A 27,832-nucleotide genomic window follows, 5' to 3' on the forward strand; every position below is an offset into this window, starting at 1 on the left:
TTCGCGGCTCCGCCCGCCCCTCGCCGCCGCTTGGCGGGAAAGGCCAGGCTTTGGCGGGCTCGGAGGAGAGGCGGCCGGCGGGAGCGGGACAACCGAGCAGCCGCAGCCCACCCCGGCCCGCAGGGAGCAGCCCCGGTAGCCTCTCGCCCGCCATGCCTGCCGAGGGGCAGCTGCCGAGCGCGGCGGCCGCCGGCCCGGAGCCCGGCGAGGCGCAGTACCTGTGGCAGGTCCAGCACATCCTGCAGCACGGCCACCGGAAAGAGGATCGCACCAGCACCGGCACCATCTCCGTTTTCGGCATGCAGGCGCGGTACAGCCTGAGAGGTCGGCACCGCCGGGATCCGCGGCCCCCGCCCCGGCCCCCTGCCCCTGCCCGCCGCGGCTCCAACGGTCGCCGCACTGCACCGGGGAGGAGGGACGCCATCTTCTTCCCCAGGGCTGTCCCGCTCCCCCCCGCTGAGAGCGAGGTCTACCCCCTGCTCAGGGCCGGGGTTCAGACCTGCTGAAGGGGCCCGTGGAGGCGTTTTGGTCTGTGCGGTCAGCTCCTTCGGCATCGCCTTGCCCGCCAGCCTGCGGCAGCTCGCACCCCTCCTCTCCCTCAGCCCGACGGCCAGGCCTGGCCCGGCCCCATAGCTGTCATCTGGTGAAAAAACGGATAAGATCTTGAGATAGCCTGTCCTGGTCCTTCCTACCATTCAAGCATAATAGGAAGGATGGTTTGTGAAATAGATTTGCCAAGAATTTTATCTTAAGCTTCCGCTTTCCGTTGCGAATGCCCACACATACATCCGTACGCTGCACCACGGTGGCCTCGCAGCGGAGTTCGTCAAAGTCCCCACAGAGAATTCATCTTCCCCCTCTGTCCGGGAAAAGTCAGGTTCTTGTTTTCCTTGATCTGAATAGGGGAATTACACATCCTTACCAACTTCTTGTTGCATGTCCAAACCTCTGAATGTCAGATGGTGGCATTACCCTCTGTGGAGAAGACCCTAAGTCAGGTCACCCTGCTGCATCGCTGGTCACCTCTGACACTCTGAAACTCTTTTTCAGATCAGTTTCCACTGCTAACAACGAAGAGGGTATTCTGGAAAGGAGTGCTGGAGGAGCTGCTGTGGTTCATCAAGGTTTGGTATTTGGATGTCTCTGTGGGTGGTGTGCCTGAGAGTGGTATCAACAGAACAAACTGGTGTGGAGTGGATTAAGGAATTTGGGGTAACTGCAGATGCTTCTGTTCGTACGACAGAACAGAAGAAGCGCAGCCACCGAATATTTTGACGACACACGGAAGGCCGTTCTCTTCAAGACATTCAGTGCATTTTAGTGGACACTTGCATTGTTACCAATCAGAAGAGTTCTTCTGTTTCTTTTTAAGGGAAGTAGTCTGAAATAGTGAGGGCTTTCGATGATTTGCCTATACCCCACATTTATAAAGCCTAGTACAGTCTCTTTTATTAGTGTTTGAATAAGAAATAATAATATGAAGTAGATTGTAGGCAATTTAATGATCTGCTTTTTAATATTGAGATAGCTTTTAATCATTTGGACAGAAACAAGAAATGCAGAACCACAGGTGAAGTAAGACTGAGGTAAACACTAGGCTTTTTAGTAGCAAAAACTTGAGATCTAATAGAGCTAATAGCTGTAGTTAGAGTATTAAAATTCAGCTGTAGATAATAACATTACAATGTAAGTGTTCCTTTATATGTTGTGACATTGTGCAGGTATGGGAAAGTCTACCTAACCATTTGCTAGATAGCAGGACTCAAATACACATTCATTTTTTTAAAGTATCTTTTTTCAAATATAGAAGACTAGACACTCCCCAGAACAGAACACATTCTATGTTGGATTTTTGAGTGTGCCGATTTGGACATGTTGCAGAACTCACTGAGATTTCTCTGGGTCATTTTGTCATATTTGTCATTTTTGTCATTTTAAAAAAAGTATTTTTAAGACTTTAAGCTCATTATAGGTGGCTTGGCAAAGACAATGCCTAGGCTGTATGTTTTTTGTTTGTCTACGTTTATCCATTTGTAAAGTAAAATCTTGTTCTCTGCGAATGGGCATATGAAATGATATGCCACAGTTGACCTTGAGGCTGCACTGTTTGTACATTCACAAAGTTAGAAGAATCCTGAGTTAAATAACAGCAGCATGGCACTTCAGACTTCATCCTAGTGTGTTGCTTGTAAGTTTTATTCTGTCCACGTGCAAGAACCTCATCCAGTACATTAATCAGAATTCATCCTTTTATAAGTGGAGAAATACTTATGCAGCTGTTTCAAATCATGTCCTCTGTGTTGGGATTAGAATCATAGAATCATAGAATCATTAAGGTTGGAAAAGACCTCCAGTCCAGCCATCAACTCAACACCACCATGCCCACTAAACCATGTCCCTAAGCGCCTCATCTACACGTCTTTGAAATACTTCCAGGGATGGTGACTCAACCACTTCCCTGGGCAGCCTGTTCCAAGGCCTGACCACTCTTTCAGTAAAGAAATTTTTCTTAATGTCCAGCCTAAACCTCCCTTGGCGCAACTTGAGGCCATTTCCTCTCATCCTATCACTAGTTACTTGGGAGAAGAGACCAACACCCACCTCGCTACAACCTCCTTTCAGGTAGTTGTAAAGCGCGATGAGGGCTCCCCTCAGCCTCCTCTTCTCCAGGCTAAACAACCCCAGTTCCCTCAGCCGCTCCTCATAAGGCTTGTGCTCCAGGCCCTTCATCAGCTTCGTTGCCCTCCTCTGGACACACTCCAGCACCTCCATGTCCTTCTTGTAGTGAGGGGCCCAGAACTGAACACAGGATTCGAGGTGCGGCCTCACCAGTGCTGAGCACAGGGGCACGATCACTTCCCTAGTCCTGCTGGCCACACTGTTTCTGATACAGGCCAGGATGCCATTGGCCGCCTTGGCCACCTGGGCACACTGCCGGCTCATGTTCAGCCGGCTGTCGACCAGCACCCCCAGGTCCTTTTCCTCTGGGCAGCTTTCCAGCCACTCTTCCCCAAGCCTGTAGCGTTGCATGGGGTTGTTGTGGCCCAAGTGCAGGACCCGGCACTTGGCCTTGTTGAACCTCATACAGTTGGCCTCAGCCCATCGATCCAGCCTGTCCAGGTCCCTCTGCAGAGCCTTCCTACCCTCGAGCAGATCAACACTCCCGCCCAGCTTGGTGTCGTCTGCAAACTTACTGAGGGAGCACTCGATCCCCTCGTCCAGATCATTGATAAAGATATTGAACAGGACCGGCCCCAAAACTGAGCCCTGGGGAACACCGCTCGTGACCGGCCACCAACTGGATCTAACTGCGTTCACCACAACTCTCTGGGCTCGGCCGTCCAGCCAGTTTTTTACCCAGCGAAGAGTGCACCTGTCTAGGCCGTGAGCCTCCAGCTTCTCTAGGAGAATGCTGTGGGAGACAGCATTCTAGGACGTAGACTTCCTACTGTCTGTGTTTTGTAGGGTTCTACAAATGCCAAAGAGCTCTCTGCAAAGGGCGTGAAGATTTGGGATGCTAATGGATCACGTGAGTTCCTGGATAAGCAGGGTTTCAGCACCAGAGAGGAGGGGGATTTAGGACCAGTTTATGGTTTCCAGTGGAGGCACTTTGGAGCAGAATACAAAGATATGCACACAGGTAATCACATACAAATACAATCTTGATTGCTTAGTGAGGTGACTATGACACCTCACTTCCAGAATATCAATGCAGGGTCTTAATTTCCATGATGCAATTGTGCTGGCAAGAACTGATGTTAATGCACTATGTTCATTGGAGACTGTGGAAGAGAAAGATTTTTCCGTTCTGCAGCTGGAACAAAGTAGGATGTATCCATAGCTGTAACAAGTTACGATGTGATGCAGTACCTGTTGGTATTTTTTTCAGTGGAACTGGTTCATTAAACTTACTCTTGATGGCTGTTTTCTAAGTCAGTGAAGGAGAGGATATACAAAACATTTAGAGGACTGCCATTAAAAAAAAGGGTCATAAAAGATTGTCCCTATCTGGTTGGTGTGATTTTTAGCTCAGAATAACAATATGGTTAATTATGTTTTTTCCTCTCATTTTTTTGTCAATACAGTCTCAAATTAAAGTTCACATTAGTTACAGATATTAGACTTATTATTGGCGTGTTGACCGCTGGCAGAATACAGTTTTATGCTGACACAAATGATGCAAATTGTGAACTGACACATCTAAAAACTTACTAAAATGTTTCAGCATTCCTCAACTTAAAAGGTCCGAGGCATAACATAGCTTGGAAAAAATGAATAAGATAAATTCCCATAGGTTTCATTACTAATAGATTTCCTTAAAATGCATTACTAATGGATAGGTAATTAGCTTCAGGAACTAACATAACCATTTGAAAAGGCTTCTGGCACAGTATTGCTGGCAGAAGAATTCCCTGAGATGCTAATGACATATCACTACTTTGTTTTCCAGCTTGGGTCTCCCTGTAACCATAATTTGGTGTTGCTTTGCAATAAGAGTTATTAGAAAAAATTCGTTACCAGCCATGCTGATTCACTGGCATGAGTCAGAACAATGGGTAACAACTAAGGACTCTCTTATTCTGGAATCCATTCTAATGTTCAGTTAATTCCAGTGAATTTCTTATATAACTGGTATTGAGCCTAAAAATCAGCCTGCGAGCGTCATTGGGTGAAATGTAATATCCTGTGCTGTACGTGATTAAAGTTCCTTTCTGGCACTAAATGCTATGGAAATTTAGTTTTCATACATGACCTTGTGAGTGCTAGATGGATGTGTTTATTCATCTGTCAAAAACTTTCTCCTTTTGAGCATGCGAAGAATGCCGGCACCCCATGTTACTGGTCTGGGCATAATGTTTTGTGGGTTTGTTTTTTTTTTTTTAAGAAGGAGCACTGTAGCATGCAAATTTGACATCTAGAAAGGCATCTTAATCCAGAAATGCAACGAGCAAATTAGCTTAAATAAAATGAATTACTAGGTGGTAATATCTTGTCCATTCCCGTACAGCTTTTGTCCTATTTAGGTATCAAGTCATCATGAATGATAAAGTAACATGCTTTGTCCAGCTAACAACTTTTGTTTCCTGGGATGTAGTGTTTATGCAGACTTCTTATTTGGTCTTAAAAAATGTCTAGTTGTTGAGACTTGGAAGAAAGTGTTCTAAATAGGAATGGTCCTATTTCAGTGTGTGCTAAAGGTGCTCAAAGCACACAAAAGAGATGGGGAGCATACGAAAATACCATCAGGAGAATTTCGCAAGCCTTAGAGCACCCTAAGGAAGACCAAGAATAGCCTACATTTGGAGGGTGCCAACTGATAAATTTAATCACTTCCAAAGTTACAATAAAATCTTCAGAGGTTGTCATTTGGGTATCACTTTTCAGTGAGATGTGGACTGGGCTTTAAAAAAATATCATTACTTGAATCTGTCTGGCTCAGATCTTATGTGGTATCTTTCTTCAGATTACTCCAACCAAGGAGTTGATCAGTTGCAAAAAGTGATTGAAACAATCAAAACCAATCCAGATGACAGAAGAATCATTATGTGTGCTTGGAATCCCAAAGGTACTGAACTTTAAGACTTTAAGTGAATGCAGTTGCACGTTATCTTTCTGTGTGCTAAACTATGTTCTAATCCTGTTTCAACAGTCAGTTCCATTTGGTGTCCTTGCTTATTCTTTATAAAATTACCAGGAACACAGTAAAAATGGCCAGGGGTTATAAGCTTGGTTCTCTTTCTCCTTAATTCTCATGTTCAGACCTCAAAAATTTTGAACTGTTACTTCAAAGTTTTTCTCTCCAGGTTAAAGAGAGGGATATACCTGGCTACCAGTGTCTTTGACGTACAGTCTCTGTTCAAAGACAGCAATTCTTATTTTTAAAAGGTAAAAAAAAACAAAACCAAAAAAGGGTATACCAAAGCAGTGGGTCTGGTTTTTAGCCATATAATAAATTGTAGACTTAACAAAAACCTTAAAACTAGAGAACAAAAATACTACTTGTGTTGTAATCATCTCCTTGTCTAGATATCCATTCAGTCTATAGGGCTACTTCTAAGTAAGAGTTAGTGCCAGAAAATGTTTAACTTCAACAGCAGTAGATCTGTGCAACAAAAAAATCACCCAGCATTTTCCACTCGTGTCTCTGAAAGGGGATGCCACATGCTGTTGCTGTTATTTTTAAGGTTAAACATTCTCAGATATCAGGAGATAACCTGGTTAAAGTTTTCCTTACTGAGCTGTAATTGCACTATCTGCACTTTTAAGTGTAGATAAACACTCAAAAGATCTTTTGTTTTCTGATTATAATTTTTTCATTGATCATTACTTTTGTACCTCAACAAGCAGTAAAGGTACGTTGCAATGGGAAGAGAGTAAGATGAAGCAGTTGGAAGTAGCTTTAGGGTACATGCTTAATTTTATTCTTAACGTCTTCCTTTAGGGAAGTCAACTGTCTCACCGAGGTGAGTAAAACTAAACTGCTGTGCAGCATTATGGCATAAATCTGTTCTGTGGAATATCTGTTTATGCCTTTTCTGGTCATACAGCCCAGGAGACAGCTTGTCATGACCCAGACTTAATTGCTTAGGCAGCAGGTGCTTTTAAACAAGAGAAAAAGCAACGGAATGATAGTGCAGTTGGATTTTTGCTCTCCACTGTATATCATTAAATGTTTGTTCAGGTTTTGCATCTTGTACATCTATAACACACTAATGGTGTTACGATTTTTCCCCCCCCTCCTTCCTGTACTGCAATTCCTAGATATTTCTCTGATGGCTTTGCCTCCGTGCCATGCCCTTTGCCAGTTCTATGTTCTAAATGGTGAATTGTCTTGCCAACTCTATCAGAGGTCTGGAGACATGGGACTAGGAGTGCCTTTCAATATTGCCAGCTATTCACTGCTCACATACATGATTGCCCATGTCACAGGGCTAAAGGTAGGCTATTTAATCATTTTACTTAGTCTTGTCTGAGAAGTGAGGGACTAAAAGATAAGACTCTTCATGTCACGTCCAAGAAAAACTGGAATGAACATACTGTTCAAAATCTTGCTGAAATATGTGTAAGAAAGGGCTCTGTGAATTTCATGTGAATTGTCTCTGGTCTGTATGGGCAGTTAGGATCAGCAATGTAAGAATTCTTGAATTCGGGTCAAACAGACAGAAGATCCTTCAGGTCTTTTTAACTGAATATGTCAAAACTGACCTGTTCCACTAGTCTACTTCTTAGAAATCTGAACTGAGCACTTGTCCTTATGGGATAATAACATACAAGTGATTAAATTTTGTAGCATGTGTTTTTTATTGGAAGCGAACAGTAGCTCAGCGGTTGCTGTCAAGGTTCCAATTTGGATATTCTGCCCACCTAACTTCCAGCTATAATTTCAGCTGGGTATTTTTTTCATTTCCTACTGTAGATGATTATGTAGAGTGGTAGTATGTGCTCAAATAGCTACTGCCCTGACTCCAGAGCTTGTTTTGTAATTTGTCAGAGTAATTTAAATACACCACAATCTTGTACAAGTGAAACCCCCTTTTCTTTACAGCATGTAAAAAATTACACTAGCAAGGCCATTTGGGCCTGATCCTCCTGCTACCAGCCACACGAAGGGGAACTTAAAATAGGGAAGTAGGGAAGAATCGGACTTCACAGCAATTGCGAACACATTTAAGAAATTAGGCCAAGGTACTAGAAAAAGTGAAGTTTAACGTTATGTCCATAAAGCAGTTGTTGCCTCTCAGCCACTTCCTCGCTTTGGTGGGTTTTAGCATAATATATCCAAGGGCTGATCTACATTGGTCAGAGGCCAGTAAAACAGACGATAAAACTTAAGTTAAATTAGATTGCTCAGGGGCTGCTAAGTCACAGAACTTGCAAGCTTGCAAAACCCATCTGGATGCTTGATAAGTGCTTTGGGGTTTAGCCTGTGACTGACACCTCCACTGCCACAAACTACATTGCTTGGTAGTGGCTAAGGTGACTAGTTTGAAACCAGCTTTGGCAAGTCCTACTTATTAGAAGTGGAGTGGAAAAGCTGGATGTCACTGCCCCATCTGTTTCCATCTTGGTGAGCTGATCAGTAGTGCTCCATTCATTTACCAAAGCTATTATCCTAGCAGGATTTCAAAGATAAATTTTTTGGTGAGCTAGTGTAAATTTCATTATATTTTTCATTAATTATGCATTAGTCTGGGAAGATAGTGTCCTTCAAAGCTTGCAAGGATGTCTTGATAATCCAATCCAGTACAGAAGCTGCAATTCCACACTAGATGTAATATGCCAAGAATCAATACTGTAAGCATTGTAATGTTTTGCTTCCTTGAAACCTGACTGTTTGAAAACCACATGTATTCTCCTTTCTCTTCAGCCTGGAGAGTTCATACACACCTTAGGAGATGCTCACATATATCTGAATCATGTGGAACCTCTAAAAGTTCAAGTAAGTACTTATTCTGTATTCTTGTATGCTTTTATCTTCCACAATGCTTATCCAATACAAAGTTACCTTGGTATTATAAATATCCTTTTGCAAATATTAATTTGTGAGGCTTTTCTTCTCATTTCTACCCTAATAACTGTAGTACCTTAACCTCTGTTCGACTCAGGTCGCAAACAGAAATACTATACAAGCATGATTGAAATGTGCATCAGTGTACTATTCTAGAACCAAGTTAGAGATCCAGAATCTGTACCCCTACTTTTGACTTCATCATTCCAAAACCTTAGAAAACCATTCCGCCTAATGCGGATAAACACAGAATAAAATGTCTTTGTAGTATATCAGAAAAGGATAACCTACCAATTCACAGACTTAATCAGTATTACTCTTTGGCTGAATAAGGCTATGTTTTCTTCAGGAAGTAATTTGTTGCAGTAGGAACAAATCAGAATTTTATGTGGTTAGACTTAGCTCAGACTGAATGTCCTCACCATTCATATGGTTCAAAACCATCCAGAGAACAGTTATTGGTTCGGACCTGAATATTCCTGTGAGAAACTGCAGCACATTTGATGCACATCTGGCTCAGAATTTCCAATTTAGTTTCCTCTGGAAGGAATCTAATCTGTAACCACTGGAATTGCTCTGCAAACTGAAAATGCTTGCAGTGCATTTGGGTGATCAGGGAATCCACTTTAAAATTAGCTACTGCTTCCTATCAAAATACTAATGTAGATTCCACCTAACTGTGTTATAATTTTTTTTTTTTTTTTTTTTTAGTATAAATCTTCTTGGGGAGGAGGGAAAATCTAGATAGTATAATCTGAATTGAGATTAATAAAATCTAATTTATAACACAAAATCTCTGCCTTCAAGTATTAGCTTTATACAATAAGCTTGCTTTTCTTTCAGCTTCAGAGGGAGCCAAGACCTTTCCCCAAACTCAGAATTCTTCGTAAGGTTGAAGACATCAGTGACTTTAAGGCGGAAGACTTTCAGATTGAAGGTTATAATCCTCATCCACCTATTAAAATGCAGATGGCTGTTTAATGTTGTAAACCAGCTTCTATTAATGTGGAAATGTACCTAAGCTACTTAGCTTTCTCTAAAGTTATGGGGTTTTTATATACTTCAAAAGATACGTGCTTTATTATTGAAAAAGAAACAGATACTAGTAGACCAGCACTGCCTTCAGTATTAAACTGTAGTCGTACAGAACAGATGATTATTTATTCCTGCTGTACTCTGCAGGGGCTAACCCAGGTTTAAGTTGTTAGTGAGATGGTTTTCTACGCTGATAGTTACCAGCGGCCACTTCTGTTACCATTCAGTTACTATGTGTGAGTAGCACTTGCTTACATGCTTTATTTAGTGCTGAAAATAAGAACTTTTAGGTATGATAGAGGGTTCCTTCAAAGTTGTAGAAGTCTTTCAATATGTTCTAAAGAGTATATGTTTAATAAAGCTTTGTAAAAAAAATCTTCTGGAAGGGATGATGCATATTTAATTTTAGTATGTTTGTTTATAGCTAGTAGTAAATAAGAGTTGGAAAGCAAAGGTAAATTCTGTTTTACTTTAGGATCTTGGAGGGTGAAATCTAGCAAGGAAAAACAAACTCAAACTTCCCATGGTCTTCAGAGATAAACCAGCAGGAAGACAAAAGATCTTAATGAAGCCTTGTCTGAAATGCAATCTCTGCATAACAACTCTGTATCAGCATTTTTTTTTTTATTTCCCAACCCTACATGAATGATGAATTTGATATAAATCAAACAGAGCTGTAGTTAAACAGAGGTTACCAGATGGTATTAGTAATAATCTGTCATCATTTAAAACCAGATCCCACAACATATGGACTAATTTTGCAGCCTGGAGCAGTAGTATTTGTAGGATTGGAGCTTATTAATTAAATCTTAGCAGAATTCAGCTTCCATCTCTCCTTATCCTTGCAACTTCTGCGGTAACTTCATTCCTTAGAAAATTTCTCTTCACAAATTCAATTGTGAATAATCTATGGTTAATGTCCAGACATAGCATATTCAATACATATTTGAACACATGGAGAAATGCATAGTAATTTTTTTATTAATTTTTAAAGTCAGTAAACTGGTAAATATCATTGTAAAATTGTACAATTTGAGATAATTCTAAGAATTTAATAAACAGTGTGCTTTGATTCCATTCATTCAGGGGCTTGCGTAAGAGGAGCGTTGTATCTTAAACCAAACTGATCATAACTTTCAAAAGCATATTTTGCATCAAAATTATTTGCAAATCTCATTATACTAATCTTCATTATACTGATCACTGATCTTCAGACTAAATGTTTTGTAGTGCCATGTCACGTGCTCAAAAAATAAGTTTTTCTTTTTTCCTGACATATAGCCCAGCACAACAAAATTGCAGAAAAAGGATATCATTACCTTTTCTAAGTACATCAAATGTAAATAGGCCCTTGCTTATTAGAAGGGGTCTCCTCAGTATCTACTGTAGTCCATCTTTCTTGAACAGAGATGATCAGACTAGGTGCTATTTCAGCTGAGATCGTATGGGAAGCGGTTCACGGAAGGATCAAACCTATCTTTTTCTGAGGCTGCATTAAGTGGCCACTCAGTAGGCAACCTGTAGTTAAACACACTTGGTTCTTGCCTTCTTTCAAATTACTGAACTCACAGATAGTAGCAGTATTCTTGTTACTAGACCTGAAAGCCATGTCACATGCTCCTTCCAATAAATTTAATCTCTGCTCTACTAGTCTTATATTTTAAAGTCACCTAGTTCCGATATTCCAGGTATCATCTGCATTAATGATACCTCCCAGCTGTAGGCTGTCAGCAACTTCTTACCATGTGCATACTTCTATAAGTTAAAGGTTCTTGAGTGTATTTACAGTCCTCTAAAGTACAAGAAAACAGTTTAGGTTGCACTGAACAGTTCTGCCTACACTTAGCAAGTTAAGTTCCTTTTGCTGGAAACCACTTTATGTAACACGTCAGATAAGGTGGAATCTGCAGGGCATTTTAGCAAGCGCAGCCAGAGAGGACGTGAAACAAAATGTTGGCCTCAGGGCTTGATTAGTGGGAGTTAGCAGTCTCAGTGAAGTTAACCAGGACAGGAATACCCAGCCAAGAGAAGAATTTTGAATGGGAACCATTTACCTCCTTTCATAAATTAAAAAGGAGTTAGTGCAATCAGAAGGAAAATCTAAAAAACCCTTTTAAGTATGCCTTTATGAAACATGACGAATGGTCTATTCTGACATAAGTGTATGGACATACATAACGTGTTTAAACAGACCAATATATATACTTCTGGAAGAACTACTGCTTTTCAGTATAGGAATTGACTACAACTTCAATGTTCCCCTTTTTCAGCACAATTTACTACCAATAGCAGTTGTTGAGATGAAGCTTGTACCTTGAAGTCCAAGAAGGTTTATGCTGCTCAAAAGATCAGAAAGATGTAAAAAGCAGACTTTACACAGCATTCTTTAATGTGAGTAAAAGTGAAAATACACATATTTTAAATTAATAGGTATGAGACTTCTGTGATTTCAAGCAAAAAATATGACTATTCAAAGAATTTGAATATATAGACAAACAGGAGGTTCTCAAGGAATTTTGATTTGCAGAATATGAAGACTGTTCATGGCTGCAAAGATGACTAGTATGACTGCAGGCTGTATTCAGAGCAGTATTTTAGGCAAAACACGGGATGTTGTTAGATCCTTTTGGGAAGCTATGAAAGGAACCCTTAGGCCTACTGAGAGAAGGGAGCGTTCCTGGACTTAATTCCTGACGAATAAGCTGTCCCAGCAGCTCCCTGTCCCTCGCACTCCCCAGCTGATGACTTAAAGAGCTGTACAGGTGGCATTAGAAGTCAGTTCCTTACCAGCTCTGCATATCCATAGCATTTCTGAGTCCTTCCCATTTGTCCTGCCGACTGCTACACTCATTCTGCCTCACAATTTGGCCTTGAGGAGTTTCCTCTCTTCTGTCATTCCTCCTCCGAATGCATCCTTTTATTATTTCCCCACTTTCCAAGGGCAATTCCATTAACTTGGAAATAGCAAAGAAATTTCTTACCACTTTGCTCAAATACCAACTCTCTCTATGTCCTACCTTCTTAGACGAGCTTTTGTATCCTACGTTATTTCTGACATGTTAGGATATGTTGCAAAATTGGCCTTACTGCAATACCAGAAAAGTATTAGTTATCTGGTCATAATAGATGAGGGGTCAGAAAAGAAGGAACTGTTCCTGAATTTTGAGACAAACATCTACCTCATCAGCCATCAAAATCAATAATCCGTTCATTTGTCTGACTTGGTGAATTTGCTACCATAGTGACTGGGATCTGTGAAGTGTCTGAAGACCGAATACAGCCCAGGATTCAAGTACCTTTACCAAAACCACAAACTGCTCACTTTCACCTGCTTGAAGTTTAATCCACACTTCTAACTTCCCTTTGTAGCTCACTAGGGTAACAAGACAAATGCATGTGGGGACCACCATGTAGCAACATCTTTTTTAAGAAAAAAAAAAGAACAATCACCATAGTCAATTGCTCCTGAAGTATTTTGTGTAACTAACCTGCTTTCAAGGCTTCCAGATACTGGGATATAATCAAATATTATCAAGTGCTGGACTAATTCACAGAGACGCCCAAGTGCATACCAGAGAAAGACAGTGCCCAATACCAAGATGTCGAAAGCTCTTTGGTGCAGCCCTATAGCATGACAAGGAAACCAAAGAAAATTACAGCAATGCATGCAAGCTTATGCTCAGAAATCACAAGCATGACAGCTGAAGAAACTAATCAGACTAGCTTGGAGGGTGAGGAGAGAAAGATTTTCTCATTTCTGCTGCATTTTGCAGAGCCTTACTCTGGAACTTTTTGGCCATCAGCAACGCAGACAAGTTTTCATTTACACTTCCCAGCCTGCAGCTGTCAATTTGGAGGTAACTCAAGGCCTTAGCTTGTAGACGCTGTTTAAATATCACTCTGTTGTGGCAGTGTAAGGGAAAAAAAAAAGTTAAAAGACCTGAAGTCTCCCAAATTAATATATTACAAGAGCTGCTGGCAACTCATACCAAAACATTTGTATAGTGTCCCTCCTGTGTGTCTCAATAAATCCAAATTATTTTAATTACTCCATTTAAATGAGAGATCACATGAGAATTTGGATGAAGTGAACTTCAAAGATGTTGCCAATATTAAAAATAATCAGATTCTACTTGTGGTGTTAAGAGCACTGAGGTACACTGAAAAAAAAAAATGAACTGAGGTACACTGAAAAAAAATCACTGTGTGCCAAAGGGCATAGTCATACTGGAATGAGTTTGGAATTTACTGCCCCTTAGCTGGATGTTGAACCACGTAAGTGAAAGTGAAATGAAAATGCCAAGTGAAAATGGCTTTTCCATTCCAGGACAAGGACGAGGGCTTAACCTACGCAAAGGCGGCCGAGTTTGTAGTGAAACCATTATGTGATGCTGAACGATCGGGTAGCTCTGCCAGATAATTGCCTCACAGACTGCCTCAAAATCTTTTCAGGATTTAGGTTCCTTTAGGAGCCAACTCACCCCTCTCTGGTCACCCAACCATGTCCCCAGGCAGGGACTTGGGGGGGGCTGGACTGTCTTAGCCCCACTTCAGCATGCTCAGGACTGCACAGCTTTGGGATGTGCTTGCCTATGTGAATGAGCAGCTATTCCCACTCTGAGACAGCTAAAGTGAATATTCCTTCTTCTGGATACCAGTCCAGCCAGTTGGGAGATGGCCTTGTAGACAAGATACCCTTGGATAAGAGTCAGGATTCAATTTCTAGCTGTGCTACAGATTTCCTGTCTGGAGCTTGCCTAAGTTGTTCAGTCATTTCAGGCCTCACATTAATTTCCCGTGTTTGTAGTACAGATAATAGCACTCCCCTTATTCACAGGGGAATTCTGTGGATAAATACATTAAATGCTTACGTGGCTCTCAGATGTTATGGTGAAAAGAAGAAGAAGGTTATACAAACCATCAAGCAAAGCCAGTATTCAGGACTGGACTTTACCTTGTAAAGCAAAGCTATACTAACGGGTAATTCAAACCCATCCTAGATGATGTTCATTACAAAACACCCTCCTCCCCAAATTAAGCCTCCTATCTAGTGGTAGACAACAGCTGAGAGCAAGAAGCACAATGAAATATGTTGATAGCAGGGCTTGGCATGAGAAGCTGGCAGCAGAGAAACTGTGCTAATGCAGTCACTGTTGTCTCCAGTTGCTGCAGAGAACTGAGAGTTTGTTAATCTCAAACATGGTTTGGCTCTGTAGATTTGGTGTCAAGACTTGGCAAAAAGGTGTGTGCAATAAAAAACAATTTACTTTACATTGGAGACTGGTATTCTAAAATGCACCAGCCTGTCTATTGACATCTTGCTCCTTATGATATATCCGGGAATTAGTTCTGGTCTTTGGACTCATTAAAAATATTTCATGTGAAAAGTATTTAAATACAGCTGATGGCAGTGACTTGTTACTAATGCTAGCAATGAGTTTCCTTGGGGGAAAGGAAAGGTTTCAACCTTATAAAATAGCTGCATACATACCAGCCAAATTCCTCCTAAGGCCAGACAGGGATGGAGGGCACTGACAGGCCTCACCCTGACCAGTCTCACCTGTGGCCCACCTGTCTGCCCATGGGCCTTAGCTTCTGCCTGGGCTGCGTTGCAGGTGTACCTGCTGTGGACATGTCTGGCCAGGGATCAACATCCCGGCCTGGCCTCGTGACCATGGCCCTGCCCGGACACAGCCTGGGCTGTCTCTGACCTCGGTTCCCCTCACCAGGCCTGATCCTGAACCCCACTCACACGCTGCTGGCCTGGCCTGACCTCAGCCCATCCCTGTCCTTGTCCCCAGGGAGGTGCCCAGTGCTTGGGGCTGGGGCTGCCTCACTGTCCCCCACCGAGCCTGCTCCTGACTGGAGGTGGGGCGGGCCTGGCTGGCAGGCCTCTGCCCTGCTGCCCCCATGGGGACCCCCCGCAGCTCCCGGTCCCCTGGCAGCAGCTGGCCCCCGTGGCACCCTGTCGGTTACCTCAGGCTGTCTCAAGCCCTAAGCCAGCACCGCAGAGCCAGGACCATGGCTGTGCAAGGCCTTGCCCTGCAAACCTGGCCTGGCTCTGGGTTCTGAGCCTCCCACAGCACCGGCCTCTGCCTAAACCCAAGCTTCTGAGTGAACCCCTCACAGGGGGGCTTCCAGGCTCTTCCCCCCTGTGCCCCCCTCCCCATAAGCCTGCCAAGCCTCTAGGGGTCTGCCTGAGCCCCCCACCTGGCTCCAATCCCCCCCGCCATGTCCCTTTCCCATTTCCCTGTCCCTGCCCTGGCTCTGTGACCCCTGAAATGCCCCCTGCCCCCACAGCAATTAAATCACTCTTCCGCAAGTCCCATCTGAGCCCAGATCTCTGGTGGGTGGGAGGACACATCCCTCTGGGGGAGCTGCCGTCAGGGCACTGCGGGCAGGATTGGTGTTGCTGTCCCTGTCCAGCCTCACCAGAGCCTCCTCATGCCCTCGGGACCCATCACAGCTCAGGCCACGGCCCCCAGTCCCTGCCTGAGCTACCCCCAGGTGTGACCCTCTCCCGTCGCATTGCAGGTGTGCCAAGCCATGGACCTCACTGATCCAGACGCTGAACCACAGGCTGACGGCCCAGCTCGACCTGGGTCCGACTTCATCATCGTGGACAGGCTGGCAGTCTGTGACATCTGTGACAGGCTGTGTCTGACCCTGGTCCCTGTCACTGGGTCAGACCCTGCCCTCAGAGCTGTCTCCTCGCCATGACTTCACCTGGCAACCTTCTCAGCTGATCCTGGCTGCCGCTCCCAGACCTGCCCTGCCAGCCATGCTGTCGGCTCCTGGCTCCCCAGCCCTCCCTGCAGCCCTGACAGTGCCCCTGGTGCCACCGAGAGAATGAACTATAGCTTGCTAACAGCATGATTTTCTGGGATTTTGGTCTTTACATTTGAGTTAGTGCAGCACAAATAGAGTTGATACAAGACGAGGAGCCAGGAACCTCTCCACTCTAAAAAACACTATAGCCACAGCAAGGTCATGCCTACACATGCGCTGCTGTGCTGAGCAAAACACTTGCTTAAGCACCAAACCCACAGAGTAAAATGGGAGCTGTGATAATTATCCTTGGGCTACAGGGGATATCAGCTTCAGCAGCCCTGCAGCTCTCTACAGACCACATTGTCCAGCCTACGTTGTTCTGCACAGTTGTCCAAGTTGTCTCATGGAGCTGCAGTGTGCTCCATGGAGCAGCAGGGACTTATTCTTTGTGCCTTGCTTCTCTACCTTTCATATGCACAATAATGATCACGGATGAATTCTTTCATATTTCTCACTGCTGTGAGGATATGAAATTTTAGCAGTTACTCTCATAATAATAATAATAAAAAATTCAGATATTTCCAGGTTGTTCACAGAAATTGTGTGTGGGAAGAATGAACCACGGAGGTAAGGTGAGGGAAGGCAACCTTGGTAGGGAATAGTTGAAATAAATAGATACCAAGCAATTTTCAGCTGTAGTATTTAACTTTAGTGAGAAAAGCAAAGCAGTTTTGGCACCAGCTCCAAAGGTTATGCCATAGTTGCATTAAACAGGCAATAATTAGGGAAAAGCCCAAAACATATTCTTACATGTTATCTGGTTGCCACATCAATTCCTAACAGTGCTAAGGTCTGCAAGGAAATAACAAACATTCAAGACTTGCTTCTGGTTTTTAATTCCCAACAGAGTTACTCAAGTAGCGTAAAGGACGGAATAACAGTTGATACAGCATACTGTTTTCTACTCATTTTATAGAAAGTGTAACGCACATTATAAAACTTTTTATTGTTTTTTTTCTGCTTTCACTGCTCCACAGGTAATGTAAAGAATTATGTAGCAGGGTGTGCGGAGCAGTAAAAAAATGCATATACTATACATCTGGGGTTTTAACAGTGCTTCTAAGTATAGTGTGTTGGGAGCACAAATTCTGAACCGAAATTCCAATTTCATTGGAAACCACACATTTTTAAAAAAAGTCCATTCACATTTCGTACTAAATGTTGGCTGCCTTCCTCATGCAGGCATTACAGTCCTTTTACATTTTTTTTTAAGAAACAAACTATTTCTTTAAACTTAAGGGAATACAGGTGCAGAATGTGTATCAAGGTCCTGTAGCAAATACACTTAATGGTACTCTGAATAACTAGTTCAACCTGAACTCTGAATATGTGAAGGAACAGCATCAACATTACACTACAGTACTGACTGGACTCACTGTATTATTACTGAAATAAAAAAATTAACTCTCCAACCTTTGGAATGATTGCATGTCCCATCTGGACATGCATATCCTCATCTGGAAAAGTTCGCTCCTTAATCCACGAGGGTTTAAACTCAGCTGGTTAGTGACCCACTGTATTGCTTCCTTTATTTCCCATTGTTGGTTTGCATCCAGCATCTGGGGATAAGGAAAATAAGAATCAAATACACTGAAGGATTCTATTGACCTTTTTCTGTCAAACTCTCATAAAAAGAGCTGCAAAATTGATATGAAGTGGTAGAAATTCAGGAAATAGAAAGGAAATGAAAAGCTGAAATTGCCATTCTGTCTGTATTGCCACACTTACGCTGAGTTGCAATGCCTATAGCAATATCCAGACTAGGTTTGAACCAAGCAGAGCAGGAGCTGTACGAAGTAGAGCAGAGTCTTCTGTGGGAATGAGTATATCTTGGCAGCATATACTTGAGTAAAGCATCCTAAAACGTGGAGATGGCTGCCTGAAATTTTCAGCAGAAAACCTTCTTGACAAAAAATGCAGTAGTTTAAATAAGATGAATTTCTCAAGCAGCTCTTCTCTCCTACACAAGGGAGAATTTTTCTCCCTACAAAAAGTGAAACATCTGAAAATGACGCCACAGTTCCTCTGCAGGCTCTTCAGGTCTTTGCCATCCTGTATTCACAGAGTTCCTGGTTTGGCATTTCATAATATATGGCATCCCATGAAAGCCCCGTGCTGCATTGCAGCACCCAGAGTAGGTCGGTAGCTGTGGCGTATCAGGGGCAAAGAATCCAGCCCATAGCAGTCAACAGAGTAACATTTCCAAATCAAAATGTGTGACTTCTGTCTAATTACTCCTTTTCATTCGAATATTTTAGTTTGAAAAACTTCTTTTCCAGTTTATTTTTGGCCAAACATCGGTGAAAAAATATTAACAGGCTTTCTTCTGGAAGCCTCCCTGGATATAAAAGGCACTTTAAATCTTCTAGAAGACAATCCTGGAAGTGGGGTTCCCCCGCAGACTTGAATGGAAGTTCAGGCACAGAAATTCAGGGTAAAACTCTTAGTAATACATCTGCTTTGGTCATGTCCAATACTGCTGTTTGTTAATATATATAAACATTTGTTGCCATAATTATTCAGGATTTGAAGAAGGAAGAAAAAAATATTTGTCAAGAAATGTTATAATGAGAGATATTTCATCTAATGGTTTTAAATAGAAAATAACATAGAATAGTAGCAAAAAGTGATATTCACCATTATTTTGTCTGGGCCAATCATTTCTCGTATAAATCTGCATCTGCAGATATCGTCCTGCAGATCTGCACCCACCTTTACTTTGAACCTAGATGCATATTTGGAACAAGATATAGATCACTTCTGAATGATTAATGCAGCAGTAAACTGGAATCCATAAACTAGAATTTACAATTTCGGCATCACTGTCTTATGGAAAGAACTTTCTTATTACTTCTCTTCCCTTGTGAGTAAGCTTCATCCTACTCTGAAAATAAAACAGCAATGTTTTTTTATAAATCAATGGAAACACGTTTATCTTCATTTATGATCAGCCCTCAGCTTTGCCATACCATTACTGTCTTCCTGCAATGCAGCATTATGCAGTAGTAGAAGGGGGAAGTGTCTGAGAGAGGCAGAAGCAAAGTCATCACTGCCCACATCATAGACCTGGCAGAGTTAGACTAGGTCTAGTCCATCTGTTCAACACAGAAGAATAACACTCAATACAAGTGTTTACTATACGTTGTCCAGCCTTCTCTCAAGGCCTATGTGTGCAACTGAAAGCAAAGTTACATCAATTATACATCTCCAAAAAACTCTACCACACTGTATCTAGAATAATATTAATTTACACATTTTCAGAACAAGAATAAGCTTTTTGTTTCTTCCTAGGAGGTAGCAGAAAACCATCAGAAAATGAGATCAGATATATGAAAAACATCCAGCTGAACCAAACTCCTCAACCCAGCTAACTGTAACATATGATAAATTTTTATAATCCAGGTATGAACATCCAATGATTCGGCAACACTATTTCTAGATATACCAAGGCGTATATTTCCCAGAAGATAAATCCCAGCTGTATTAACTAAATCTGACACCAATAAACTGTCCAAAGCTTTCACAATATTTCACAGAAAGCCAAGCACATGCAACTCTCTTTGGCAATAAGGATGCTACTTTACGAAGGAAACTAAGGGCCCTCTGCTGCTGACAGTTTCAGAGTATCCCTCAAAGCCAAGGTGACCAGAAGGTCTAGAAGAAACCAGCAATTATAAAACTTTTGAGGTTTATGTTGTCTGTGAAGGAGACATCCCCATTTCTCATCTATGAAGTTACTGCAGATTAAGGGCACTGTGCTTCTGAACATAGCTATCCAAGCACAGATTTTATGTTTTCATTAACACTCTTAATGATCACACTTTCAGTTAATTCATATCGCTCTCCTGAGTATCCCTTATGTGCATAAGCTCCTTGCTTAAATCAACACAGCTGCACCCATGCAAACTCACTGTTATACACAATATACCAACATAAAGAGACGATCTTAATTCCTTGTTCCCAATACTCATATTCCTCGGGTATATCCTTGATCATAGACAGGACTGTAACACTCCACTTTACTGGGAAAATTACTTAAATGGCATTGGACCTGCTTTTTACCTCCCAAAGTGTATGCAATGCAATGCTATATTTTTACTGCGTCCAGCAAAACTTCTAAGTGTTTAGAAGCAAACAGTGAGAATTGATCTGTTAGCATTTCCCCACTTCACATACCATTTAAAATTTTACTATTATAAGACTGAATATTCAAACCTGGTTTAACTGCTGTCTGAGTAGCCCCGCCAGGCACAGGATCTTGTATAAGCCAGATATCCATGCTTCAACATTTGCTCTTCTGAAGCAGATGAGGACAGTTTCAAAGTCAGGCTGTGTTTTACTCAACAGAGGATTATTTTGTTAAATAGTCCCTCAAAGACTGTCCTTTGAGGAAACTGAAGGAGTGGAGGTGTTTTGACTTCTTTTTTCCTTGAAACCCGTAATTTTAATTGAATAGATCAATTTTGCTGAATAAGCCCTTCCGTCTTCTCCCTAGCCGTTTCTTTGCAAGAGAACTGCAAATCAGATAAATCCTTGGAAGAAGCAGAGAACAGCACAATCTCCTTGCTAACCCAACACAAAGATTTATATGGCAAAAAGTCACCAAAGTAGCACAAACCGAATGGCTGACTTCAGACTCCTGGGACAGTTGAGAAGATGCTAGCAAACAACATGCTTCATCTCACACAGTCCCCTGCCCATTCTCTAAGAGATGCAGAGTAACATTTTTCATCAGGTACAGATCTGTTTAAGCTCACCCCTTTCCTTTTTCCCAAGCAGGCCATTTTGGAGAATTTCTGAAGGGGAACAAGCATAAATATCAAATTACACTGAAGAACAACTTCTCCTCACCCTCCAGATTTCATCATTGCGGTTGTTCCTCCAACCTGTCTTAGTCTCAATGGCGTACTTCTGAGCTATTCTCACCAAAACTGGTGAGGCAACTCAATGATTAGGAAGAAGGCGTGTACCAAATTCCAGCTTTGAAGGGAAGATGACTTACCATAAGTTTCTTCATCTGTTAGCACATCAGTAGTATATCTGAAATCCACGCAGAATGGCAATTGTTTGGCATCCTGATTCAAGGATGACATATAAAATAAGAAGCATAGCATAACAAAACAGTATGATGAAAAAAAGATTAAGTAATGCTAGTCATTTGAGGAACGGCTGTCAATCTTTTCCCTATGTCTCTTAAGCAAGCAGGGAGTTGAGACAGCAGATATTCTAAACCTTCCCCCCCAACCACCTCATCAGCCTGTGTTGCACTGTCAAACGTGTGTGTGCCTAACTTCATGGCTGTGAGTAGTTGATAATAAGCCCTTTTCAGCTTCCTTTTAAACTCTATCCAAGCAGGAGTGAAAAATTAAACAAGAAAGCCAAGTCACAGTTTCCAGCTGTCAAATTAACTTAGAGAAGCACCCCTGTTGTCACACCTCTTGCTCTCAGGTCAAAAAAAAACGGGTTCTTTTAGAACAGGCTCTTTTAGATCTTACAACTGAACAGAATTCCCCCCAAAAGACTGATCACTTCAGCAAACAGATCGACACACTAGGCCCAAGAATTTGCTGGCAGGCAATGGTAGCATATACAGTTCCATTACTGAGTTTTTAGTTTTCAGTAAGGAGTTATTTTTGGGAAAAAGCCCCCGGCAATTAACAAAATTAAGACAAACCCCCAATTATCCAGACTTAAAGAAAACCAGCTCCTTGGCCAAATCATAAAAAAAGACCTACAGATTGAAGCACAATTTTTAAGTACACAGCTTCCTATTATCAGGAGACATCAGTTCCCACTGCAAGCTATGACGCTAGAGCCGGACAAGACAAACTGTACAGCTTCCCCAGAAGAGGGGCTACTTTGCATCTCTTCATGAGGGTAGACACATGAAGAGGGCATATTGGGAGGGAAGGACGTCTCTGAGCAGAAAGTAACACCCACTGCCAGGGAAACAGCTTCTGTCTGAAATGAGCTGTAAGACCATTTTAGTTTGGACACCAACTTAAACACATACTCTTCTAATACAGTTAAAAACAATAGGGCCCAGTTACCTTTAGACTGGAAATATAACAAGATTTCCTTACCATGTCGACTAGTAACTTCCACAGAAACTAGAAAACAAAACAAATTAAATAACTGGAACCACATGGATGCCATAAAAGAGATAACACACAGATGCTTTTTTCTTTACGAGGAAGTGTCATGAAGTGCAAGCATGTTTACATTTGGCACACAAAATTAATTACTGACACCAAAGCAATGTGGTTCTCAACCCCAAGCAAGAACATTTGACACTTTCTCCTGAAAATCATTAAGGATTGAGTATCCTTCTTAACCTGGTTTCATTATGGAAGCGATATTGGTGGGGTGATTATTAAAAAAAGAAAAAAAAAAGAAAAAAAAAAGATGCCTCATGCCAGCTATCTGACATGGTGACTTCCCTCCGCCCCCCTCCCTTGCTGGAAATCATCATCATACAAACTACCCTTTTGACATATAAGATGTCTTTTTGTGAATTTTTTGATGAGCCTCTTTTTGGGGCTGTATTATGCTCTTGGACTTTGGCAAGCTGAAGCTTGCTGATTGCTTTTGCAAGAAATGATACTTGAAGGCTCAATCCAACGGAGCAGAAGTGAAGGAAAGAGTGGATGCTGGCAGACCTGAGCCCGTGGGACTCAAGCCAACTCTCCCCTGCAAGCTCTACAGTCAGGGTAGTGCGGTGGCATGTCCTGAGCCACACGGTACATGAGCGTGCACGGCGGTGACTCCAGTCAGTGTTAGCTACAGCTTTTTGCTCTTTCTGTCCTCTTAAACCAGAAGGCCTGCAAACAGCAAGCGTGTCCAACTGTGCCTGTCAGGATATGGCCACAGCAACGTCGTACCAGGTATTATTTGTCCTCCTGCAGGGGTCTGAAGTGCTAGTTCTGGACTAGGACCCCATCATACCAAGGGTTTTAAGCTCACAGAGCAAAGGCAAATTTCTGCCTGTCATGACCTAAAGGGTTACCTGGCCTGCAGGTGTGTAGAGATTGAGACAGTGGGTTGGTAGGATTCCGTAATACACAAGGACACATAGGCTTTATCCTCTAAATTTCTCTGTTTTATTACAGATTACCACAAATACCAGAAATGTCACCACTAGCAAACATACCTATGATTAATAAAGCAAATATGAATGAATATATATCAAGCTATTACAAGTTACTATCAGCAATCAATAATATAGTATCAATCAATGGTATGGTATCAATCAATAATAGCATCAATCAGTATTGTAGTACAACCAATAGCAGCACCAACGAAGTACTTATATACTATTATTACTATAGTACTAGATTAATACATACTATTATAGATTACTAGAGGTTATCATTAGTGAAGCAAACTTATCAAGAATGTAACAGCAGATATATTTATGATAGATATACTTATTGTATATATTATGAATATATACAATATCGATATGAAGTGAATTAGATTTCAGAAGGAGCCAAACCATCCCAAAAGGGGGAAACAAACCAGTCCCAGAGGGGGACCCAACCATCCCCAAAAGAGGGGAAGACAGACCAAGCTCAATAAGACAACAGGCAGAGTCCCACTTCCAAAATGATCCATGTCACAGGGTCTGGTTTCAGCCAGGCATCCCTGGGGAGAGCCCAAGAGCTCATAGAAAGTTTGTGTGGGATTCAACCAGGAAGTTCTCAGAACGAGAGAGGCTCCGTTTTGGATAAAAATTAAGTCCTTTTTATATCACAGAGACATAAGAGGGAGTAGGACATTGAGCAGCCAATAGATGCTGTTAATTTCTATTTTTCACCTGTAACAGCCAAGAGGTGATGCTGTTTTCTGTTCCTTCAGAGCAATTTTATTTTTTCAGATTGTTTTCCACCTTCTCAGATGATAGATTGCCGTCACAGTCCCTTGTTTTGCGCTTATCGGTGGTATCTGTGGATGTCTCTGGTTTCTAGGTACCCCAGCTGCACTTCAAAGAGGCCAGCTGCCCTTCTCAAGGATGTTTTTTTATGGTTCACAGGGCTAGTCCCCAGGCTAGCAGTTCCAGGCTAGCAGCCCTTTCTCTGTCAGTATTTTTGAGCAGACAATATCTTTTGTTCAGTAATTTCCCCTTCTAACCATGCCGCCTTTATGGCTGCTCACATGACTGCCTAAATACATTCTTTTTCATATCCAGTAACATGCTAAGTATACAAGATTTTGCTCCCAGATCAACAGTATATTCAGTAGAGAAGTGGCTAAAAGATTAAAATTTCAGATTAAAATCTCCAAGTAAGAAAAACGAAATCAAGAGAAGGGCATAGAGAGAACCATCTGGTAAGCAAGGCTAGGCAAAAATCTTTTCTTTCAGGAATGCCAGAGCTCCAACAAAATGACTCTGAAATGTTCTGACCAATTCCACCACTAAGCACTGTGCAGTTGATACAATTTTCCATCCTGCAAAAATGAAGCATGTGCAGAGTCTCCAAGAACTCGGTGATGCCTGTACTTTATTTGATATTTTAAAGCTAAACATATGTATAAATTACTGCAAAATCAAGACCAGATGTGCAAATGAGGGCAACCAGGAGCAGGGAATCTCTCAGCATTAATGAGCATTCTTATATTGGGATCCCATGAGCATTAGGGCCATTTCCCTCTCGCTTGGCCCACAGAGCATTCAGGCAGCAGCTGTGGCCAAGTGCACAGCACCCTTCTCTGGTCCAATCTGTTGAGCATACAAATGTACATCCACCAGTGTCATCCCCAGTGGTTTGATACTCACCGATGTCTCCGTTTCTGTTAAATGATATTTTGTTCACCAGAGATTAAAAGATAGCACTGTTGATAACACAGCAAGGGGAAAAGTCACTGATGCTGGAAAAAAGGAGGAATCTATATGGGTTAAAAATTACAAAAGAAGTAGATGCTGAAATGTGCGATTTGCATGAAATACCCACTGGAACTCTCTGAGTGGTCACTTTCACACGGGCTTGCCTTAGCACCAGATATCTTCCCAATTTCCAAGAATAAAAATGGAAATATTTTGTGCAAATGCACAACTTATATGTTTGTTACTATCCTTTTCACAACAGCACCCCCAGCAGAGCTGCCTGTCACTGGCGAGCTCTCTGTAGAAGCCTCCAAAGTTGTTGACAATTTCTCCCATGTCTCTGTTGACCACGTGAATAAAGAAAGCCTTGACAGCACATATGACTGCAAAGCATAGCAGAATTTACTGCCTCATTACAGCCAAATGCCTGTACCAGGATGACTGTGGGCCCTTTCCTCAGCTGACACTTTGAGAAGTAACCTTTTCCGACAGTCTATGAATTTGAAGTATCAGCACGGAACCATTCAGTTTGCACCCAGATCTGGGTGGCCACTGCCAACTCAGTTGCATGGCCATGTTTCACCTTATACTTGCCTGTTCCCAGATGCTGATCCCTTCCTCAAATAATTTAATAGTTACAAAGGGCTTTCAAGATGAAGAGTTGCTCCTGTATCACCTCCCACTCCACAGAGGAAGAAAACAGCCACCCTAGACTGACATCCCAGAACACTGTTGAAGAGACAGAGGCTGTCAGATCACATCTTCTCTGGGGAAAACAGTGTTTCTATAGATGAGAGAGCCTTTACATTCCATCCCTTTGAAGCAACTGCTGCATCTCCCAGAGTTGTTTTGGTACTTGCAGTCACGTTCAAGTTCTCATTTCCTCATAAGGCATTCTGTTTCTGGCAGTGAGGTAATGGCACTTGTGGTCCAGCTGTTTCAAGTCCCCAAGACTCAGAGCTGAGGCTGAATTCTGTTTTTTTCCAGTCCCACATACCACTACTCAACGTCAACATATATTCCCAGCAAGGGTTTTTGTTAGGGTAAACCACACGCAAATCATGTCTAGCAAACTGCAGAGTGTCAGAGAAAGGACAGGCACAGTATGAAGCCTCGTGCCAACCATCATTTTCCTTAGCAGCATGGAATAAAGAGAGTCTTAAGAAATATGAGACCATGAGTCCAATTCTGTGAGATCTCCCCTGTTCAGGGTATTTGCTTGAGATCTGAGAAACCAGTGTCTGAACCTCAGTTTTGTAAGAACCTTTTTGTGTGATGCTGGCTAAGACACTTTACTTGCCTGTGTCTCAGTTCCTCTGCTGTTCCTACCTGCACCGTGGGAAGAACATCCCATCCCACTTTCCTCGGATGTGATTAATCATGTACTACAGTGGCTGAGGTCATTTATGTATCTAGGCAGGTTGTACCAAGCACATTTCACTCACGACAGAAGGGTGTTCAGCATCTTATATTATAACAGACTAGGTGATACACAGACTCCAATCTTAGGCTGACTAAAGCTAATGGTTTATCCTTAAGGAAGCTTAAAATAACTGAGTATGTACTTGCCAGATTGCTAAGTGATTTTTAAAAAAATGTAGACGTTTCTGTAAGAAACAATTGCAAATGTAGATTGAAGGAGGAAAAGGCATGATATCATCAAGTCACAGGTTTTGTGGGCGTTCAGCTGATTGCTTCGAGGGTTTTGACATATTCAGCAGTGTCACTGAAACACCACACTTGAGTGGCAAAGAAGGAATTGCTAATTCTATGGTCTAGGGCACTGACTGGCTGAAAGGGCACTAGAAAGCCCTTCTAAAGCACTGCTGCGAACCAATTACCTATGGAAGTTACATCTGGTATGAGAAGGGAGCAACGAGAACCACAGAGGAACTTGTGCATGTGCTCGCTGGCACTGCTCGTAGAACACCATCGCAGCCGTGTCCTGTCATAACAAACTGCTTTGCCTGACAAAAGCCTCCTGCCCGCCTGGCCGTGCGTACCATGGTGTCCATGATGCAGCAGCCCAGCGAGCTGGGGAGGCGGATGCCGCTGACAGTCACTGCCATCCTCAGAGGACGAGGTCAAGCGCTTACCCACACGTGGGCTGTCTGTGTGGTGGCTAGCTGCACCCCAGGGCCACCTGGGCTAGCTCCAGGCTGAGCATGCCAGGGGCTGGCGGGGTTTCCCAGCTCAAGCTCCACGCTGTCTGCACATCATGATTGATGCACTGGCTTTATGGCAGCCAAATTGTTGTGCAGGGCCCACAGGCTTTACGCAGGTTGTTCCACTTTCTTGGAGCAGCCCAGGTGTCCATTGTAGGGCATAATGGGAAATTACTACAGGCTTTTCTTAGGAAATCACCTCTCCAAGCTCAAGACCGGGAGTCGAGGTTGGTAGGCGATGCTAAAAGCTGCCCATCTGAAAGGAAATTCCCAGTAGACCAAATGCTAGATTCTGGCTGCTGCTCGATCACGGTCTTCAACTTGATCCTGGATGAGTCAAAATACCTCTTCTCCCCTGGCCTTAATTTGCCATCCAGAGATAATGACATTGATCTCATTTGCGAAGTGTTTGAGAGTGAGAAATGCTATATATTGGGTAATAAGGGTTGTTGGGTAAGATGGCAGGCG

General features: G+C 42.4%; 2 protein-coding genes across 2 annotated transcripts; one reads left to right on the forward strand and one right to left on the reverse strand.

Annotated features, from left to right (window-relative positions):
- Window positions 1–42: 42 nt before the first annotated feature.
- Window positions 43–10,581, forward strand: TYMS (thymidylate synthetase). Its single transcript, XM_075142024.1, has 7 exons — window positions 43–324; window positions 1,051–1,124; window positions 3,466–3,640; window positions 5,465–5,566; window positions 6,763–6,938; window positions 8,369–8,440; window positions 9,353–10,581. The coding sequence occupies exons 1-7, from the start codon at window positions 153–155 to the stop codon at window positions 9,488–9,490; spliced, it is 909 nt and encodes a 302-aa protein (XP_074998125.1). The 5' UTR covers window positions 43–152; the 3' UTR covers window positions 9,491–10,581.
- A 2,238-nt stretch (window positions 10,582–12,819) lies between these two features.
- ENOSF1 (enolase superfamily member 1) lies at window positions 12,820–27,101 on the reverse strand. Its single transcript, XM_075140753.1, is given in 15 exon segments — window positions 12,820–13,102; window positions 13,296–13,455; window positions 17,789–17,877; window positions 17,880–17,934; window positions 19,013–19,100; window positions 19,517–19,551; window positions 20,427–20,437; window positions 20,601–20,672; window positions 21,133–21,171; window positions 21,378–21,450; window positions 22,459–22,487; window positions 25,020–25,052; window positions 25,055–25,095; window positions 25,468–25,582; window positions 27,041–27,101. Coding segments are annotated over 15 exon segments (1,086 nt in total). The 3' UTR covers window positions 12,820–12,917.
- Between the last annotated feature and the right edge of the window lie 731 nt (window positions 27,102–27,832).

The sequence above is a fragment of the Calonectris borealis genome, chromosome 2 (assembly GCF_964195595.1).
Source record: "Calonectris borealis chromosome 2, bCalBor7.hap1.2, whole genome shotgun sequence".
Classification (NCBI taxonomy): domain Eukaryota; kingdom Metazoa; phylum Chordata; class Aves; order Procellariiformes; family Procellariidae; genus Calonectris; species Calonectris borealis.

What these genes read in the sequence shown, in the direction of transcription:
- TYMS (XM_075142024.1), top strand. Translation starts at nt 153, where the DNA reads ATGCCTGCCGAGGGGCAGCTGCCGAGCGCGGCGGCCGCCGGCCCGGAG. An exon ending in AGCTGCTGTGGTTCATCAAG is followed by an intron (nt 1,125 to 3,465) that starts GTTTGGTATTTG and finishes TGTGTTTTGTAG; the next exon opens with GGTTCTACAAATGCCAAAGA. An exon ending in ATACAAAGATATGCACACAG is followed by an intron (nt 3,641 to 5,464) that starts GTAATCACATAC and finishes ATCTTTCTTCAG; the next exon opens with ATTACTCCAACCAAGGAGTT.